The 20,983-nt window shown below is 36.1% G+C and overlaps 1 protein-coding gene and 1 pseudogene across 6 annotated transcripts in view; one reads left to right on the top strand and one right to left on the bottom strand.

Moving 5' to 3' along the window:
* The window catches only part of LOC100015874 (cation channel sperm-associated auxiliary subunit beta), a 184,448-nt gene extending 174,872 nt beyond the window's left edge, over positions 1–9,576 (bottom strand). Inside the window, exons 1-3 of one of the 6 annotated variants that reach the window (XR_008914922.1) lie at positions 9,350–9,576; positions 7,985–8,065; positions 7,641–7,725 (exon numbers count right to left, since the gene is read on the bottom strand). Coding sequence is in view for 4 of the 6 variants with exons in the window: in XM_016428503.2 (XP_016283989.1) it covers positions 7,641–7,725 (85 nt within the window). In the remaining 2 variants the exon portion in view is untranslated. Of the gene's footprint in view, positions 1–7,640; positions 7,726–7,984; positions 8,104–9,349 lie in introns of all 6 variants that reach the window. The other 5 variants (XR_008914921.1, XM_016428503.2, XM_056810450.1 and 2 more) reach the window with 5 other exon arrangements.
* A 3,671-nt stretch (positions 9,577–13,247) lies between these two features.
* LOC100015802 (max-like protein X) lies at positions 13,248–14,936 on the top strand (annotated as a pseudogene).
* Positions 14,937–20,983: the final 6,047 nt, after the last annotated feature.

Below are 20,983 nucleotides of genomic sequence, written 5' to 3'. Positions count from 1 at the left end.
TTTTCACATAATTAAAACTAGATCTAAATAACTGGAAAAACATTAATTACTCATGGACAGGATGAGCTAACATAATAAAAATGACAATCTTACCCAAATTAATTTACTTATTCAGTGCCATACCTATCAAACTACCAAAAATTTTTTTACAGAATTAGAAAAAATATAACAAAGTTCACCTGTAAGAACAAGAGATCAAGGATATCAAGGGAAATAATGAAAAAAAAAAGTGAAATATGTGAGTTTAACAGGACTAGATCTTAAACTGCACCATAAAGCAGTGGCTATCAACACAATATGGTACTGGCTAAGAGAGACAGAAGGGTGGATCAATGGAATAAACTAGAGAAAAATGACCTCAGCAAGCTAGTGTTCAATAAATCCAAAGATCCGAGTTTTTTGGGACAAGAACCTGGCATTAGACAAAAACTGCTGGGAAAAATTGGAAAATAGTATGGAAAAACTAGGTTTAGATTAACATCTTACACCCTATACCAAGAGAACTTCCAAATGGGTAAATGACTTAAATATAAAGAGTGAAATCATAAATAAATTAGTTGAACATAGAATATTATACCTGTCAGATGTGTGGGAAAGGAAGGAATTTAAGACCAAGCAAGAGATAGGGAACATTACAAAATATAAAATGAATAACTTTGATTATATCAAATTAAAAAGGTTTCATACAAACAAAACCAATGTAACCAAAATTAGAAGGAAAGCAACAAACTGGGAGAACATTTCTATGACAAAACTCTCTGACAACGGTTTAATTTCTCAAATATATTAGGAACTAAGTCAAATTTACAAAAAAATTAAGCCATTCCCCAATCACCAAAATGGTCAAGGGACATGAATTGGCAGTTTTCACATCATGAAATCAAAACTATCAATAAGCATAAGAAAAAATGTTCTAAATCCCTCCTGATTAGAGAAATGCAAATTGAAACAACTCTGAGGTATCACTTTAAACCTAGCAGTCTGGCCAATATGGCAACAAAGGAAAGTGATAAATGTTGGAGGGGATATGGCAAAATTGGGACACTAATACATTGCTAGTGGAGATGTGAATTTGGCCAACCATTCTGGAGGGCAATTTGGACCTATGCATAAAGGGCTTTAAAAGAATGCTTACTCTTTGATTCAGCTATACCACTACTGCTTTTGTACCTCAAGAGATAAGGGAAAAGATTTGTACAAAAATATTTATAGATGTGCTCTTTGTAGTGGCAAAAAAAAACAAAAACAGGAAAATGAGGGGATGCCCTTCGATTGGGGAATGGCTGAACAAATTGTGGTATCTGATGGTGATAGAATATTATTGTGCTAAAAGGAATAATATGAACTTGAGAAATTCCATGTGAACTGGAAAGACCTCTAGGAATTGATACAGAGCAAAAAGAGCAGAACAAAGAGAACATTGTACACAGAGATTGATACATTATGGCAAAATCGAATGTGATGGACTTTTCTACTAGTAGCAGTGCAAGGTTCCAAGGGCAATCTTGAGGAACTTATGAGAAAGAATGCTATCCACATCCAGAGAAAAATGGTGGGAACAGAAATGCTGAAGAAAAACATATGATTGATCACATAGTTTGGTAGGGATGTGATTAGGATTTTGATGTTAAAAGATCACTCTACTGTAAAAATGAATAACATGGAAATAGGTTTTGAACAATGATACATGTATAACCCAGGGGAATTGCTTGTCAGCTCTGGGAAGGGGGAAGAAAGGGGTGGGGGATTATGAATCATGTAACCATGGAAAAATATTCTAAATTTTAAAAATTAAAAAAAAAGTTTTTGCACAAACAAAACCAATGCAACCAAGATTAGAAGGAAAACAACAAAACTGGAAAAAAGTTTATAACAAGTGTCTCTAACAAAGGCTGCATTTCTCAAAAATACAGAAAATGGAGTCAAATTTATTAGACAAAGCATTCCTCAGTTAAGAAATAGTTAAAATATATGAATTGGGTAACTCAGATAAAAAAATCAAAATTTTTAATCATATGAAAAATTAGTTAGAGAAATACAAATGGAAACAACTAGGAAGTATTACCTCACACATCTCAGACTCACTAATATGACCAAAAAGGAAAATGATTGGTGTTGGAGGAGATATGGAAAAATTGGGATATTAATGCTCTGTCAGTTGAACTGTGAATTGATACATTCATTCTGGACATTTATTTGGATCCATTTTCAAATACCATAAAACTGTGCATACCTTTTGACACAACATTACCATTACTAGGGAAAGGGGCCAACTTGTTTAAAAAAAGTATTTATAGCAGCTCTTTTTGTGGTGGCAAATGAATGGAAACTGAAGGGATGTCCATTAATTGTGGAATGTGAAAGAACATGGTTTCAAAAATATCATAAAACTATTAATTAAAATTGTATTTACATGTAATCTGGAGAAAATTTTTAAAGAGCATAAGAGACCTACTTCTGTGAAGAATGAAAATGAAACTCTAGTAAACTGAGAAAGTCCATTCCTTTCCTCTGTCCAGTTACTTTTCCTTCTCCACTCCCATCACCACCTGATTCAACATCAATAAATAATGGCCATAGGTTTTCTCCATCTCTCAAAAAGGTCTTAAAGAGAAGCTAATAGTCAGATACTGAACTGGGAATTCAGGTAAATAGAAGTTAAGTGATATGCCTAGTAAGTATTTGAGGCTGGATTTGAAGTCCATCCTCCTGACTCCAGGCCTGACATCCTACCCATTGCACCACCTTACCACTTCAAATCAAATAAAAACAAATGAGATAGTATTTATAAAATACTTAGCATAGTGCCTGGCACATATTAGGTTCTATAAAAATCCTTATTTTCTTTCCCCTTTCCTTTATGTGTGTTTGTATGTGTGTGTGTAATAATAACCAACAACTTCCATGAACTGGGGTTTACTTCAATATTAATCAAGCAGTGAGGGAATTTTATAAACTACACAAACAGCATAAATCTTCTAAATTCCAAATATTTGCTCAGATCTTCATGTAGCATTTAATATACATACATACATACATACATACATACATACATACACACACATAAAAATACATATATATCCCTCCAACCAAACCTGGCCAAGGATATGTTTTGCACAAGTAAAGTCTGCTTACCATGGCAAGGGAAATATAAGGAAATTGAGAGAGAAAAAAATGGCTATTAAGAAGCAGCATTCCGGGGGCAGCTGAGTTGCTCAGTGGATTGAGAGCCAGGCCTAGAGACGGAAAGTCTTAAGTTCAAATCTGACCTCAGACACTTCCTGGCTGTGTGACCCTGGGCAAGTCACTTAACCCCCATTGCCTAGCCCTTACTACTCTTCTGCCTTGGAGCCAATACACAGTATTGACTCCAAAATGGAGGGTAAGAGTTAAAAAAAAAAAAGAAGCAGCTTTCTACTCATTTCCATTTGCTAATTTAGCTAAAAAGAAGAAAACTCAAATTCCTGAATGAAAAACTGGAAGGGGTAAATCACAATTATCAATGACTGAATAAGGAAAAGCATTACAATTTTTGTTCACAATGATAAATAGACAAAATAAAGAATCTAAAATATATGTATTAATAACCATCAACTTTTTCAAAAAACAAGAATTACATAATCTAATTAAACCTATGAGAGGAGAAATTGAGAATCTGAATAACAAATTACTACACTGAAATAAAATGGCTTCCGGTTAATATGAGCCAATTCTCTTACATAGACTCAGGCAAATGTCTGAAAAAGACCCCAGAAATCCCAAGGATAAAGAAAATAAAAAGAGATAGATTTTAATCCATTCCAGAATTACACACACACACACACACACACAGAGTCATGCATACATACACAGACAATTGAAGAGAAGAGAAGAACCCAGGAAAGCCAGCCTGAGTGCAGGAAAATGCTAAAGTCATTTGGAAATGAAGAGAGGAGGTATGCTAGGAAAGCCAGTGCTAACTCCCATCAATGGACCCCAAACCAGCCAGTACTCTATACAGGGGTGTATAAGCCAGGATGAATTCTAGTTCCCTGAAACTAGATTCTGGCGCTAGCCTGTCAGAACAGAAGCAAAGGATGGAATAAGTTCCCATATGCAATAGCACAAGGGGATAAGACTTCAGACATGTACTCCTGAGAGCTGGCAGGCCCAACCCCGTGTATAGTTATATATGAGGCAATGTTGGGATAGGAGGTGGCAGAAAAGAGGAAAGGTACTTTCTTTAGCATCTTACTGGAATTTATCAGAGCCATAGCAGGGAGGATAATCAGTTCCAAATTGGAGACAATGTAAGAAGACAGAGAGACTAGCCAGTAACCACAGAGAATCACCAGGACAATAAGGAAGACTGAGTTGGAGATGGATAGAGAATGTGGCTAACAGTAACCACCACATCCATATAGTCAGTTATTCAGTAATCTAATGTGCAGAGATAAGAGGATAAAATATGGTCTACCTAACCCATTCACAAACGATAGGAGTCAGTGACCTAAGCACAAACTCAAGAGACAAAGATGAAAGTATAAGGAAGCAGATAATATGAGAAGCCTTAAAAGTAAGGTAGGGAACTCTAAGGAGAGTTTCTGGAGGGGAATGGCTTAAACACAAAGACTGTAAGACTGGCCAAAATAAATAAAAAGAAAAAAAGTGAAAATATAAATGATTGTTTGAGTGGGAAAAATAAAAAGACAATAAATAGCTTAAAATGGAAGATGGAAGACCTTACTTAAGTAATGTATTCTCTGAGGTAATTTGAGGAAACATAATGAAAAGATAGAAATAAACTTAGAATATTAGATATTCACTGGTTGTGCAACCCAAATCAAGTCACTTAATATCTCTCAGTTTTAGTTTCCTAATCTCAAAAATAGAAATAATAATAGCACCTATCTCACCTGGTTCCACAGGATCAAATAAAGTAATACATATTTCAAATTTTATAAACTTAAAATTCTATAAAATGCTATCTATAATTATTTAAACATAAAATGGATTGAACATAATTCAATGATTATATAAGAATTATTTGGAAAAGTGAAAAAGTGAAAAAAATGGAAGAAAACAAGGCATCTACTATTAAAAACATTGACCTAGAAAACAGATAATTTAAGATTCAACAGACTGAGAACTATGACCAAATGTTTTAAATTGGACATTGTGTTTCCAGAAATCACAAATAAAAACTTCTTGGAACTATTAGATCCAAAGGACAAAGTGAAAATAGAATCCACCATTCACTACATAATGAAATCCCAAAATGAACATATCTTGAAATGTCAAAATCAAAACCAAGAACTTCTAAGACAAAGCCTGTAGTCTAAAAGAACAAATTCAATTACTAAGCAAACACTATCAGGATAATAAAAACAGCACCTACTCTAAAGGAGAGAAAAAATTAAAATATAATATTCCAAAAAGAAAATAATAATCACAGTCTGTTACATTGAGTAGAGGCCAAAAAATATGACAGAATTGGAGAATCTCAGATATCTCCCTATGCAACAAAAATTGAGCAAGAACATCATCCTAAGAAAATCCAATATTGAGTCATTTTACCAATCTTCACTAGCACAGGGACATGATCAGATGCACACAGAAAACAGGGAGAAGTTCTATCTCAGCAGATCTGTGAAGACCATTTCAACAAGAGAACACAGCTAGACCTATTTCATAGATAGAACAGCACAGAAAGAGGAGTCATTCAGAAACTATATCACCACGACCCCAGAGCTGGGCCAAATGTGAACCAAGCTGAGAACTGTAACTAAATAACCAAAGCAAAAATTTTAATTTCTATACCAGTCTACCTTTTGGTATTAAGTGTATCAAAACAAGCAAAGGTTGGATTTAAGCAAATATGATTAGATATACCTTCCCCTTAGCCACCAAGGGCAGATTTCTCCTTTATATAAAAGTAACTAGATTTGTCTTTCCTCAAAAGTGAACATGTTTACATGAATATAAGCAGAGTTAAGGAATTATTTTGAGTCTTTTACAATCCCTTATTATCTTTGTGACAGAGCATCACCAAAAGAAAGTTATTTAAAAAGGGAGAGAACTTAATCTATTTCCAACATCTATAGAATACATACAGGTGGCTCTCTCTCCCCTCTACAAACACTACCATTAGCCCCAGACCTCAAATGTCCCCTCTGACAGAAAATTTTGGGTCCAGATCAAGGGAATCCAATACCAATCCAACTTCCAAGGGCTGATAGGATAAAAACATCCCCAGTCTTTGCCAAAATAACATATTAGCTTTGATATCAATCACTTCCTAGGAATCCAATTGAATACTAGTCTCTTTGTAAAACATTTTGTTTCATATTGGTCTACTTCATACTTTAACCATTCACCAGGCAATGTGCAAAATAAAACCACAAAATGTAGAAGCTATCTCCATGTCTTCAGACAAATGAATTTTACTTACCTGCTCTGAATATAGTAATTAAAGAGATTTATGCTAATGAATTGGATATTAGAATTATTAACTTAGACACACCAAGTATTTATGAGATTCAAAACACTAACAGAGCTTTGAAATATAAATATTGACAGACATGAAACAGTCTTTCCTACAAAAGTATTACAATCCAGTTAGGAGGTATTCAAATAACTATGATTCAGGGTAGAATGAATTATAAACAAAAAAAATACATCCAGACAGTTTCCTAGGAAAATGTAGAGAGAAGAAAGTGGAGGAAGGAAGGATTACATATTCTTCATGTATTTTATATTACATGCCCAAAAAAGGCCAAAAGTGCCACAAGGGTTGGTATGTCACTATGAATGCATTTCAATCTTAGATGAATTTGCAACTTTTATCAATGTGTACATTCCATCCACTGACACAAATCTACTCCATGGAATACAGTGATCCCTCACCTATCACTAGAGTTACGTTCCAGAGACCCGCACAATAGGTGAAAATCCAGGAGGTAGCAGGGGGAGCAAACAGATCGATGCTACAGTCACTGAGCTGATCAGCGCCCAGTACACAGAACAAAGTGCTATGATTCATCTCCTTTGCACAAGTGGTAGTGGCATACTGCATTTCCATTGTGTACAGTACACTATTCATCCACAAAATCCTGTGATATAGCAAAAACTCCATGAGAGTTTGATTTTTAAAAAAATACCACAAAACCTGTGATACAGTGAAGCCACAACTGTATATATTCTTTTTGAAGTAGCAAATAAACTCATCCATTACCTGGTAGGCATCTTTTTGGTCTTAAGTCTCTTCACACTTAGTTTGGTTGATCCTCAGACTAAGGAGATGAAGTGACTTGAATTTTTCTCCACTTTCTAGCATTTTTCTGAGCTTGTGGCCTCCTGGCATAGCCTTTGAGAGACTAAGGCCACTTCCATGAATTAATAAGGTACCAAAATAAGATTAGAACAGGAGAGTAATAAATGTGGGAATAATAAAAAGATATATTTACATTTTTCATATCAGAAAAATATGAACCAAAATTGCCATGAAGAAATGATAGGCACCAATTTACAAAAATGTCTTGTGGGAAAGAGAGAGAAGAAATGAAAGCAATTCATCATAAGAGGACATAAAGATGGTATATAAACGAGAACCCCCAAGAAGGAAATAAGAATATATCAAATAAGATATTGTTGTAACTTGCCTTTAATATTATATATGATTTCTGGTGATGATAAATCAGGCATCATCCAAAGTAAAACCACAGCATATAGAAGAGACTTCCCCATCTATTTGAACAAATAAAGAATCCATTTTCATTAAATTGCCCTGTGTATGCCCCTGCTCTTTTTCCTACATAAAGTAAACTTGACATCATCAAAGGATTTAACAAGTTTCCTCCTCAGTTTTTTGACACTTGAAGGAAGATTCTTTCTCTGGCTCTGGCACTGGTGACTCTTGCTGAAAGGACATTCAGATTCCCATTGGGATTCCCATTCAGATGGGCATTCAGGTTCAGATACACATTCCTGCGTTGGTGACACTTACTATAGACACTACTGCACTGGTAACTCTTGCTGAAGAGAGACACTTATTCTGGTGACTCGCTGAAGAGACTCTCACAGACTTCTGGTTGGAGATTGGAACTTTGTTGTAGGTGAATTTCACTCCATCAGAACTCAATTAAGGTATTTAGCTACTGCTTCCTACCTCTTTCTTACATTTCCCTCTCTTTATTATCTCTATTATTATTATTATATTATATATTATTATTATTATTATAATTTGGTGACCTTTTAACTATTACACCCTTTAACCCTGGTTTCACTAGGTCTCCTTTCTTAATTTACATCCTTGAAATGTATGAATGAAACCATGGAAAACTAGCGAGAAAACACTGAGTCAGGCTGACTTCAACTAAGTAACTCTTAGGAGAGATCATCGCTTTAAATTCTATAGGTAGGTACATGATTAGTATATTATATATTAGTGTGTAAATATATTGAATCCTATGAAATCTACTGTGTGGGATGAGATTCAGTGTGTCATTTTCAGAGTAGTATTTGGCTTGTAACCCCAATTTTCAAGACTCCTTAGTATTTTTACTATTCCTTAGACTAAAACTGCCCCCCCACTCCATAAAATTTTTAGTTTTCCTGACCTATTTTCAAAAACCTTGAGAAGAGTTTGTCTGTACCCTGGGAAGAAAGCCAACTATAAGATAAGTTGAAGGAGTAAAGAACAGCAAGTTTCAATTTGAATCTTTACTGTCCCTAGGCTGAAAATCCCATAAGAGTCATGGGGGTCTTTAGGGGTAGGTAATGTTGAAAATCATGCTCGAGATTGGGAATGTCACAACCCCTGCCCCCCACCTTGTGATTTTGGACAGAGGGAAGGAAGAGAATCTTGAATCAGGGTTATTATAAAATCTGTGATTGTACCTACAAGAGAGAACATCTTTGCCCCAGGAAGCTGCTTGTGTATACCTTTTCCTTCCATTCCTCTTTGTCTTTCCTGCCCTTCCCTGCTCTTCCCTGCTGTCTGCTATTTTCTCTGAATAAAGCCACTTTTTCTCTGCCAGCATCTTACTTATCAAGTATCCTGTCTGCTCATTAGAGTGATTTCTGGAGAGAAGAGCCCCATCGAAATTCCATTTCACACATCTTCATTATTCAAATTTGTAAAGAAAACAAAATTTAACTTGATGGGAGCTCTGAGGCTAATCCAGATGTGATCCTGTTTAACATGAACTTACTATTCCTTGAGTTTATTTTGGGGGTTCACCTCTGCCCTCTCTCCAAATACCCTTCTCTCCCTGAATCATTTTCAGTTATTCTGTTAATTTGGGAGAATAATTAAACTACATTTTTATACTATAATTTGAGATTATAGCCCTTCAGTAAGCCCTCTTACTATTGCAGTGGGATCACGTTTTCACCCTCTTTTATCTTTCTTATTCATAGGATACAAATCCAGTCTATGTCTCCACAGTTGACCAGTTGGGGTTCACAGTCCAACAAAAACAGCAGCCTAGTAAAAACCTTTTGCCTTGATACAGCAAAGTGTCATTAGATTCCAAAGAGGGAGGGGCAGTTGGAATTTCCAACTGAACTCTGGAAAGAGCATTCAAAAGTCACTATCTCCAAATAGCAGTGGGGAATATTATTTCCTCTTGTGTGGAGTGAAAATCTGGGAGATCTTGATGTTTGGAATGAAATTGTGCATTATTCCCCAGCATACATTAATTAGTATTAGTCATCATAGATTGGCAACTTCCTATAGGAAATTAGTGAAAGTTGATGCTCTTCAGAAGGGAGATACCAATCTCTCTCTCCTTATGAAGAGTAGCGAAATCCCCCTCCCCAAGCAGCTTTATATATTATGCATAAATATACACTTTTAATTCACTCTTTTCTAATGTGGCCAACCCCAATCCTTTTTCTCCCCTTCTTTTCATTCATTCCCATAGAATAGTGTCCCACTTCTCATGGGAAATGTCTTAAAACTTTACAATTATAATCATAACTCCCTGTCATAAATGTTTCAGCTCGAAATGCCTTGGACATGTCTAAATTTTGACTCAACTTATAAATTGCAAACTTAAGGAATGCACCCATGGGGAAGTAAGGGGAGTAGGACAAGATAGAGAAAATATAACCTACTACACAGACATTGTATTACACACAGATGGTGGGCAACAAAGAAGAGAAGTATGGTGTTAAATTCTTCTAAATTCTGAATTCATGTAAAAATCTTTGGCCACTTGCTTTAGGTAGACTACTCAGATAGTGTTCCCCATCCTTCCCCTTTCCTAATAAAGGCCCCATTGGCTTGGTAAGCATCTAAGTCTCCTATCTGCTCATTAGAGTGATTTCTGGGGGTGCAAGCTCCCCACAAATTCCACTCCACACATTGATATATCAAGATTGCACCCCCATTAGCACTCAAATGATCAGAGCAGGCCTTGATAAAATGCAGACAGATGTGGCATTATTAAAGAGGTGACAGAGAAAAAGGGTAGAGGGGAAGGGAAGGGAAATAGGACACTGCCCTCAAACTGAGTGCTCAGGACAAAATGCCTCCCATCTCTGTGGAAGTGTAGACTTTTATAATAATCCTGATGCAATTCACTTCCTTCCCTTGTCCAACCCTTGGAGGGGTGGGGGTGAGGTTATGATGTTCACAATCTTGAAAATCACTGAACTACTTAAAAGCCAGTGGGTGGAATGCTTTTTGGGGTCCCTTTGAAATACAAACCAGAAGCCAGAGGGAAGATACAAAATGGCTGCTTAAATAACTTTTGCAAAAGCAGGACATCTATCTCCCAAGCTAGGGAGTTCAAGAAAATGCAGGAATAACAGACCAAAATCCTCTAATTATAGAAGACATAGTTACACACTGCTTGTCCCTTTTCTCCCTTCCCATCACATTCATCCTGTTATTCAAGCAGATGGACAGAATCTGTCTTCAGTATTGATAGTTTGAAGAACAGTCAGAGGTGTTAAAATGTATACAAATTGAGAACAATTTAAAAAACTCTTGTTCTTAAGGAAGATAAGGGGGCAGAAGGAATTGCTTTAGCTGTAAGTTCTCATGAAATGTGATCCCTTTCTGCTACATCTTGTTGCTGTATTTTGTTGGGGTTTCATCCTTTATACTAAATCATTCAAGGTCTTTTGATATTACAAGCATCTTTGGAATACAAATTAAGCAGGGAGAGGGACAAGAGTGAGGCTTGTAAAAGGGTTTGCTTAGAGTGAGAGGGGAAGGTGTCAGTTTTACTGGTAGCTTAAGGGGGTATCCTAATCTCTGCTAAATTAGTTCCTCACATTATTGGGGTAAAGACTTAAAGTGGAAACTTAAAAGCAAAAGGAAAAACACTTCTTAAGGAATAGACAAAGATTTTTCTGTCCCACTCAGGCCAAAGGGGCCAAAAGGCTTTTGTGTTAGTAGGGCAATCTCTATTTTGAAGAACTCTTGCTGGGGTCCTATATACATACATAGATACAGGGGTTACCAGGCAAATGTTACCCTGAGAATCACACAGTTTAATCTCATCTCAGCTACCACAAATAACAACAAAAACGATTCTGGATATCATATTTTAGAAGGCAAAGAAGAAATTGAAAGAATCCATATGAAAGAAATCTCAAAATATTAAAACTGCTAGGATATTATAACCAAAATCCAGAACTCTTCAGTCAAAGAGGAATTTCCTCCAAGTACCCAGAAAAAATTTCAGATACTGTGAAGCCATAGTCAGGATCACATCACATTTAGCATAAATTAGTGAAGGACCTGTAATATGGTGTTCTGGAAGGCATAGGAGGTAGAATTATAACCCAGGATAATTTATCCAGCAAAGTTGAGTATAATCTTATTAAAGAAAATATGTATATTTAATGATATAGAGGAACTTTTAAACATTTCTAATGAAAAGACCAGAGCTGAATAGAAAATATAAGAATCACTCCTTAAAAAGCATAAAAAATAAGCATAAATTAAAAATTCACAAAGTAAAATTGGTTATAACCCTCGGCAACATAGTTCCAAAAGACTCATGATAAAACATGCCACCTGCCTCCACATAGAAAACTATCAAACTCAGAATGCAGATTGAAGAATTTTTTTCTTTCTTTTTCTTATCCCATCCCACCCAAGATGTGGGAATTTATTCTGCATGACCTCATATTTGTAATGGAGATTGTATCTGCCTTTTTAATGAGTGAGGGAGTATTTAGAGAGAGAGAACTGGAAGTAACTTATTAGTAAAATTGTAACAAAGTAAAATTGAATGAAAATTTTTGTTGTTTTTTTTTGCAAAAAAAATTAACAATCTAACCCAAATCTATCTTTCTAGGCTGATTACCCATTATTATTTTTCTCTCACTCAATATTATATATTATAGTATATATACACACATCTAAGCTACTGTTCTTGGTATACAACAATCTATATATCCTACCTCTGTGTTTTTGTACCATCTGGTATTTTCAATGCTGCCCCTTCTCAATTATGCCTTTTGGAAGCTCTAAATCCTTTCAAGATTCTGCTCAAGCACTATGTCTTTATAAGAGGCTTCTCCTAATTCTCCTGGTTGTTAATTCTCTGTTCAGCTCACCTCAAAAGTATATTGTATTTATTTATGATTAAAAAATTTTTTTCTTATCTATATACACAGATTTTCCTCTCCTTCAAGGTAAGATTCTTGAGGGCAGAGAAGCCTTTATTTTGTCCTTCTATTAGGACTCTTAGTCCAGTAATTGGCACATTAATAGAATTATCTTTAAACTAATGTAATTTCTTATTTAATCATTTAGAGAGACAAAGTTACCAAATTATTTCTAAATATTTCTTCATGAAACACTATAGAAAACACAAGTTGTCAAGGAGAGATTATTTTCAGCTTAGTGGGGAAGTGAAAATGATGAATTTGGTTGAAGGATGGGGAGGTGGTAGTATGTGGCCAAAGAAGGCTTCCAAAAAGGAAGGAATGTTTTTCAGCTGTACAGATCTAGAGATTGTATACATTAGTTAAGAATTAAGTGAAGTTGAAGTGCACGCAGGGGAAGCGGGAGAATGAAGCTTTCCCTTAGTTTCCCCCCAGTTCTCCTTGCTTCGTCCACAAGGATTCCGGACTGTTGGCTGCATAGACAGCCACGCCCGCCTCCCCACCACCGCGTGCCAAAGTGGGGAGCCGAGAGAGCAGACCATGTGGGAGTGTCTGCGGTAAGGGGCCAGGGGATGGGGGTGTGGGGGAAGTAGGGGTCCTGGAGGGGATGGAACGGGGCTGGGCCCGCAGTCGGCTGCGCAATGGTCTGGAGCTTGAGTGGCCTCCCCATTCCTCTGCAGGTGGAATACACCTACAGTGACAACAGCCTGGACCCGCCGTATTTTGTAGAAAGTAACCGAAAAGGGATTGTAGTGTCCAGAACCAACAGCATCGACTTCACCAGTGCTTCCTCAGTTTCCAATACAGATGATGACGACAGTGATTACCAGCAAGAATCCTACAAAGAATCATATAAGGAGAGGAGGCGCTGGGCCCACACACAAGCAGAACAGAAGAGGAGAGATGCCATCAAGAGAGGCCACGAAGATCTTCAAGCCACAATCCCCACCTGTCAGCAGCAAGATTGCTCCATTGGCTCCCAGAAACTCAGCAAGGCCATTGTTCTGCAGAAGACCATTGATTATATCCAGTTCTTGCATAAAGAGGAGAAACAGGAGGAGGAAGTCTCTACCTAAGGATTTTATGGCTCTAAAAATCATGAAAGTGAACTATGAGCAGATTGTGAAGGGGCAACAGGATAACCCGCATGAAGGGGAGGACCAGATCTCCGGCCAGCTCAAGTTCAATGTGTTCCAAGGCATTATGGGCTCTCTTTCAGTTCTTCATTGCCTCCATTTCTGTGGCCAGTTTCCAGGAGCTGTCAGCTTGGGTCTTCAGCTGCTTTGAAGAGCACTGTAAACCCCAGGTACCCATCCAAGAGATTATTATTGGGGTACTGCACCAACTGAAAACCAGCTGTACTGATTACTTACCTTTCAGCCAACACTACTGGAAGTGTGGAACCAAAGAGCTGATTGGATGCTGGCTCTGATGTCTCAAACAGAACATTTGCTTTGTTTGCTGAATTTTGGACAACTTCTGACTAATTTATTTTGTCAACTATTATACAAACCTATCTCAAACCTGTGGGAGTTCTAGGGGCTATTGAATTTGTCCCTTAGAAATCACTTCTGACATCTTCCTAAACTTCCCATTTAAACCCATGACAGCCCAGGGGACAGTCAATTGTTTCTAATTTGTCACTTGCTAACACATGACAGTGTAGTGTGTATATTCCTGGGTGCTACTCTAAGCAAAAGGGATAAAATCTAAAAATCACAGACATAGCTTGTTCGATATCTTATATTTGCTGTGGATGTTTCATATAATCTTTTATATGGGTGTGTCATCTCCCTTGTTATAATATAAGTTCCTTGAGGTCAGATTTATGTTTTTTATCTTCCAATATCTAGTACAATGCTTAGAAATTGTAAGCATTTAAACAATCAACAAACATTTATTAAAAACTAACTATGAGCCATTGCTTACTGGTCGATTGATTGATTGAATGGACAAATTGAATGGCCATTTATCAAGGGAGTTCTTTGTCAATTCTTATTTGGACTAGGTTGTCTCTGAGGGCCTTTTCAATTTTGACTTTTTATGTTTCTGTTTAAGTTTTGGAAACTCGGGTTGGAATTTCTTCCACTTAGCTTGACTTGTTTCTAGAAAAGAAATTTGCTGCCCTCAAATGGCTGCTTGTAAGATGGCAACTGAGTTTTTTGCCAGTATTTTTGGCAACTCCAAAGTGATTTTTTAGATAACAACTTGCTGTTTTCAAGATGCTGATTGTAAAATAGCAGTTGACTTAAGGGAATTCTTGGGATTCCAAGGGCACAATTATTTGAAGCAGGAAATTTGGAACTTACAGTGAGCATGAAATGATTCTGGATGAGTGGAGGGAGGTTAAGTCTCTCTCTCTCTCTCTCTCTCTCTCTCTCTCTCTCTCTCTCTCTCTCTCTCTCTCTCTCTCACGCATACACACAGATGTATTTTTAAAATTTTCTCATTCTCAATTTTCCACTTAGTTTTAAAATAAGAATGATTAGATTTGAATCAAATGACTGACTAAAATGTAGTAAAGAATTTTAATGTGTTTAGCATATTAGACAACCAAAAAGTTTAATTTCTTTTAAATAGTCTATAAACTTGAAATAACATTGTGTTACACTGACTTTGCTTGATAACTGCACTTATTTACTGTTTTTTCCTCTTTTGGGAGTGTTTGAAAGCAAAACATTCTTGCTCATCTCTACTTTGCTTATTTGTTTTCTTGATTGTATGGTTTGATTTTTATAAAATGTCTCCAACGTTCCTCTCTTGTTGCATATCTGTATCTTGTCAGTGATGTTTATGCTCAGCTCTTCAGAGTACATTGTTTAGGGTTTCAACTTTAGCTCATTTGCTTTTTGGAATATATTAAATTATTTTTTCATTAACTTATCTAGACCTCAGACTAACTACATTTTACTATTGATGGTCTTTCATAGGCAAAATTCTTTTGCCCAGTTGCTCATGCAAATTGTTTTTCATTATTGAAATTGTGAAATTTAACCATCAGTTGCCTTGGAATTTCAAACCTAGGAGTTTTCTCTGGTGGTGACATCTGAATTCAGTCATTCAGAGCTTTATTCATTTTCAATACTAATAACACATTCTTTGAACATTGTTGCCTTTTGCTTTTGCTCCTACTGCCAAATTTTCTTCCAATTCAATGTTCCTTATTTATTGTGAGTTTGTTAATTTGTTGTGATGAAAGTTTCCCTCCAGAGGGTGGCTAGATGAAGAGAAGACCCAGAACAGTATCTCAGTTACACCCATAAAAGGATATGAGAGATCAATGATGATCCATCAAAAGCAATTGGTAGAGAGTGATCAAAAAAAAGTAGGAGAGCGAGTAAACGATTTCACTAATGCTAAGAGAAAAAATATGTTCTGGAGAGTCAATAGTGTCAAAGGCTCTATTGAAGTCAAAAAGTATGAACTGATATTATTAAAGTCATAGGAAATGAGCTATCAAATAGGTACTATATAAGGTTTGCACCCATTATAATATTAAAGATGCATTTTTAATTATTCATATGCTAGGAATTTTGTTCATAGTCAAATATGAAAGAGAAACTGGAAAAATTTGGTTGCTGTCAGTTCTGTGTTTGTTATAATGTCATTTTTTGTATGATGATGAATTTTCAGACTTTTTAGTAAGAACCCACAGATAAATCCTCACAATAGTGAATTGTTCCTCCTTCTCACTCCACTACCTAGTGTTGCATACTGTATTTGTGTATGAGTATATATGTGTGTATACATATGAGAATTTATTTTTCATATCTGGATCAGAAATACCATCCAATCTGCTCCTTTTTGCATTTTCTTTGACCTTGGGAATGCCAAGGAATATCTTTCTTTTTAAAAAAGAATTTTGTAAATAAATGAAGGGGAGGGGGCACCTTTTCCTGCATATGTGACCTATCTACTTATGGGGATGTAGAGGTGAAGACAGGTTGATGCATTATCTCTAATTAACTGTTACCAATTAAGGATGTCTTGAGATGTTCAAGGTTGGAGCTAAATAATGAGCTCCTAAAAATCTATTTATTAAGCTGCTTGACCCAATTTGGGTCATCCTTGGTCACAAGAGAGCCATGGAGAACTATATCACTTAATTGATTATTATGCTAGCTTAACCAACAAACCTGATATAATAAAAAAAAAAAACTTATATTCTTATCCAAAAATCAGTCTCTCAAGATGATTTTAACCATAGCATATATATACATGTTTATGTATATATATATATATATATATATATATATATATATATATATATATATATATATATATATATACCTTTGCTCCACATTTAAAATGTGTCAGATAAAAAAAAATGTGTTAGATGACCATAAAAAGCTCAAGATCAGGGGCAGCTCGGGAGCTCAGTGGATTGAGAACCAGGCCTACAGACGAGAGGTCCTAGGTTCAAATCTGGCCTCAGCCACTTCCTAACTATGTGACCCTGGGCAAGTCACTTGACCCCCATTGCCTAGCCCTTACCACTTTTCTGCCTTGCAGCCAATACACAGTATTGACTCCAAAATGGAAGGTAAGGGTTTAAAAAAAAAAAAGCTCAAGATCATAGTATTCAAAACATATTCAGCCTTTCTTTGTTCAGAAGAGGAACCTGAGGCCCAGAAAGGTTAAAAAGGCTGTCTAAATTGACATCAGCAGTGAGTAGCAAAGTCACACCTTGAACCTAGATACGAAATCCAGTGGATTTTGCCCTATGTTACACTACCTCAGAAATTCTATCACTGCTTTGACTTTATCTGCTCTTTCAAAGGATTTAAAACTTCTCTGAATAAGAGACCCACTTTGGCTTACTTTGGTGAAGATGGGAGTGATATGCCTTCCTCTTTTCCATAAAGGGTGAGTCCATGTTCCCTCAGGTCCTCTGCCTAGCAAATGGACTATTATGGTCAGACAGGACTTCAGGATTTTCTCTTCCCAGGACTAAAGAGCTTCTCCCAATATATGACCATGATGATGGAGACAGGATGGAAGATCAAAATGTTTGAGTTAATTCTTCTCCTTTTATTCCCCTTATAGGCTAGAATTTGAGTCTGGATGAAGGGTCATAGCTGATATAACAGTGATTTAGAAGTAGGACATTTGACCTTTTCTAGCCTCAGGTTTCTGGTGGTTATAGTAGAGCTAATGAGAGTACACTGGATATCCTGCTTCACAGGGTGGTTGGGAGAATCAAATAAAATAATTTACATAGAAAAAGTTTAGTAACCTATAAGATATTATTATTCTCTACAGAAAGGTTTTTTTTATAATTCACACTGACCAAATGCATAGATCTGGGGCATACATACATAGCTATAACACTCTCAGAAGGTACCTCAGGGTTGGTCAGGCAACCAAAGTACCTAAAACCCTGTTCATCCCTTTATCAGCCACTGCTGAAGAAAATAGGGAGTCTTCAGACTCTGGAGAATGTTCAAATCTAGGGAAACAACAGAAGGAGGCATTTGCAAGAATGGGCATCCATTACCTTGTGGGAAAATGGCATTGAAGAAGCTGAATGATCAGGTATGGCAGTGTTTCCTAAAGATGTGAATCTTCTACTGGTATATGAAAAGTTGGTTTGCCACAGAGCAAGTAAGAGTTGTGTTAGAGTGTGTTAGAAAATTCCTTTTTGTTATTTAATTGTTTCAGTCATGCCCAACTCTATGTGACCCCATATGAAGCTTTTTTGGCAAAGATTTTGGAGTGGATTACAATTTCCTTCTCTACTTCATTTTACATATGAAGAACTGAGGCACATGGGGTAAAATGACTTGCCAATGGCCACATAGCCAGTAAGTGCCTGAGACCAGAGTTGCACTCAGAAAGATGTGCTTTTGACTCCAGGCTCAGCACTTTATTTATTGTGTCATCTAGCTGCCCTGAAAAACTTCCTACTTATCTCCAAATGATTATACTTTCTTTCCTGATCTTTCAATTCTTTTAGGGCAAAAAGGAGGGGAATAAGAATTTATATAAAATCTACTATGTCACTACCAAATAAAGCATTGTGCTAAATGTTTTAAAATATTATCTTATTTGATAATTTTACCTTATACTCAAGGCTATAAGAAAACTTCTTTTAGCTCAGGGTCCTTTACCTAAAGTTTATGAACTTTTAAAGAATAAATACCTATTAGTAGCAATTTAAATAGAATTGGTTTCTTTTGTGATCTAATGTATATTAGTTAGTTAGTGGTAGTCTCTCGGTGATCGAGAATGACTATTGTCTTTGTGCAGTTTCATCTATGGTGTACCGTCATGTGGCTTTGGAGTCCAAAGACTGAGGCACAGAGTTTGTGGCACACGGGGCATGGGATGCCAGTTGTTATGGGAGGTGCGGTTGTTATTTTGTTTTAAAACATTAATCCAAGCAGGGGTCCACAGGCATATATATGCACAAAATAGTTAGGAATCTCTGCTCTTAAAGCAAGAACTTGACATCCTAGCCACTAGAAAAAAAACAAAGAAGTGGTCATGTTGGAATTCATTATCTTCAATCTATATAAGAACCTTTGGGTAGAGGAACAGGGTGACCCTAGGGGCTATCCATTAATTCACCAAACATTTATCAAGTAACTACAGAGAGTCAATAGAAGACATAATACTCTCCTAAGTTATGAGAGAAAAACAAAGAAAACTAAGATTGTCCCTGCCCTCTAGAAGATTACAGGGCAATTGGGAGATGTACTTATATGTACTATAATTTTAATAGTAGAACCTGATAATAACAACTAACATTTATATAAAAGCAAATAGATCCATAGTGGCAGCTTTGAAGGCTGCTGCACAAAGAACCTGAAGCTTAAAATAGTGCTCCCTTCACCATAATTACAGAGCCCAACTTTAGTTTTTTAAATTAAAAGAAAAGGAAAAGACAGGAAAATGATCAAACAATGAAAAAATAAACAGCGCAAAATTATTTTGGTGACAGGGTAGACTCAAACTCAGAAGAAGAAAACAAAATCACTATTGCTGCATCCTAAGCCTCTAAGAAAAAAGTGAATTGCTCTCAAGCCTAAAAGGAATTAATGGAGGAGCTCAAAAAGGCTTTTAAAAACCAAATAATAGAGATAGAAAAATGGGAAAAGAAATGAGTGATAAAGGGAAATAATAAAAAAGAGTCACCAGCTTGGTAAAGAAGGCACAAAAATAATGAATAAATTAATATCTTAAAAACAAAATAGGACAATTAGCAGAAGAGGCATATGACTCCAATAAAGATAAAAATCTCCTAAGAAGTAAAATTGGCCATATGGAAAAAGAGGCACAAAAATTCCCATAGGAAAGGAACTCTTTAAGAAATAACATTGACCAAGTGGAAAAAGAGAGACAAAAGATCATTCAAGAAAATCATATCTTTAAAACTAGAATTAGCCAAGTGGAAGCTAATGTCTCTATGAGACAACAAGAATTAATCAAAATCAAAAGAATACGAAAATAAACAGAAGAAAATGTAAAATATATCATTAGGGAAATAAGTTACCTGGAGGGGGGGGGGGAGGTTCAAGAGAGATATTCTAAACATTATTAGACTACTTGAAAGTCATGATTTAAAAAAAAGAGCTTAGACATCAACTTTCAAGAAATTATCGAAGAAAACATGTTGATGAAGAATATACACAATAAATTGGGTCTAAAAAGCTATCTTCTCAGTACAAAAAATAAGAGGGGAAGGAGATAAGAGAAGGAGGTAGGGATGAAAGAAGAGAGGGTCAATAGGGAAGGTGGTGGTCAGAACCTAAACAGAAGTAAATAGAATGGAGAGTAATGAACAGTAATCATAAAGGGGCAAACATTTTTTACAGATCTGCCTAATAAAGTCCTCATTTCTTAAATATATATCAGAGTGGCTATTATGACAGAAAAGAAAAATGATAAAACTTGAGAGGAGGTGTAGGAAAACTCAGATACTGACCTGTTGTTGGGGCAGTTGTGAACTAATTCAACCTTTCTGGAGAACAATTTGGACCTATGCCAAAGGGATATAAAACAGTATATACCCTTTGACCCAGAAATGCCATTACTAGATTTGTATCCCAAAGAGACAAAAGATAAAAACGGAAAGGACTTATATGTACAACAACTAAAATTGCTCTTTTGATGATGGCAAAGAACTGGAAAGTGAGAGGCTATCCATTAATTGGGGAATAGCTAAGTAAGTTATAGTATATGATTGGAATGAAATATTATTGTGCTATAAGAAATGACGAGCAGGAGGAACTCAGAAAAAAACCTGGAAATACTCACACCAACTGAAGGAGAATGAAATGAGCAGAACTATGAGAACATTGTATAGTGAGAGGAATACTATACAAAGAATGACTGTGAATGACAGCTATTCTCGGCAATACAATGATCCAAA

This window comes from Monodelphis domestica, chromosome 1 (assembly GCF_027887165.1).
Source record: "Monodelphis domestica isolate mMonDom1 chromosome 1, mMonDom1.pri, whole genome shotgun sequence".
Taxonomy (NCBI): Eukaryota; Metazoa; Chordata; class Mammalia; order Didelphimorphia; family Didelphidae; genus Monodelphis; species Monodelphis domestica.
The sequence above is the reverse complement of the archived record's forward strand: the minus strand, read 5'-3'. Positions and strand labels throughout refer to the sequence as shown.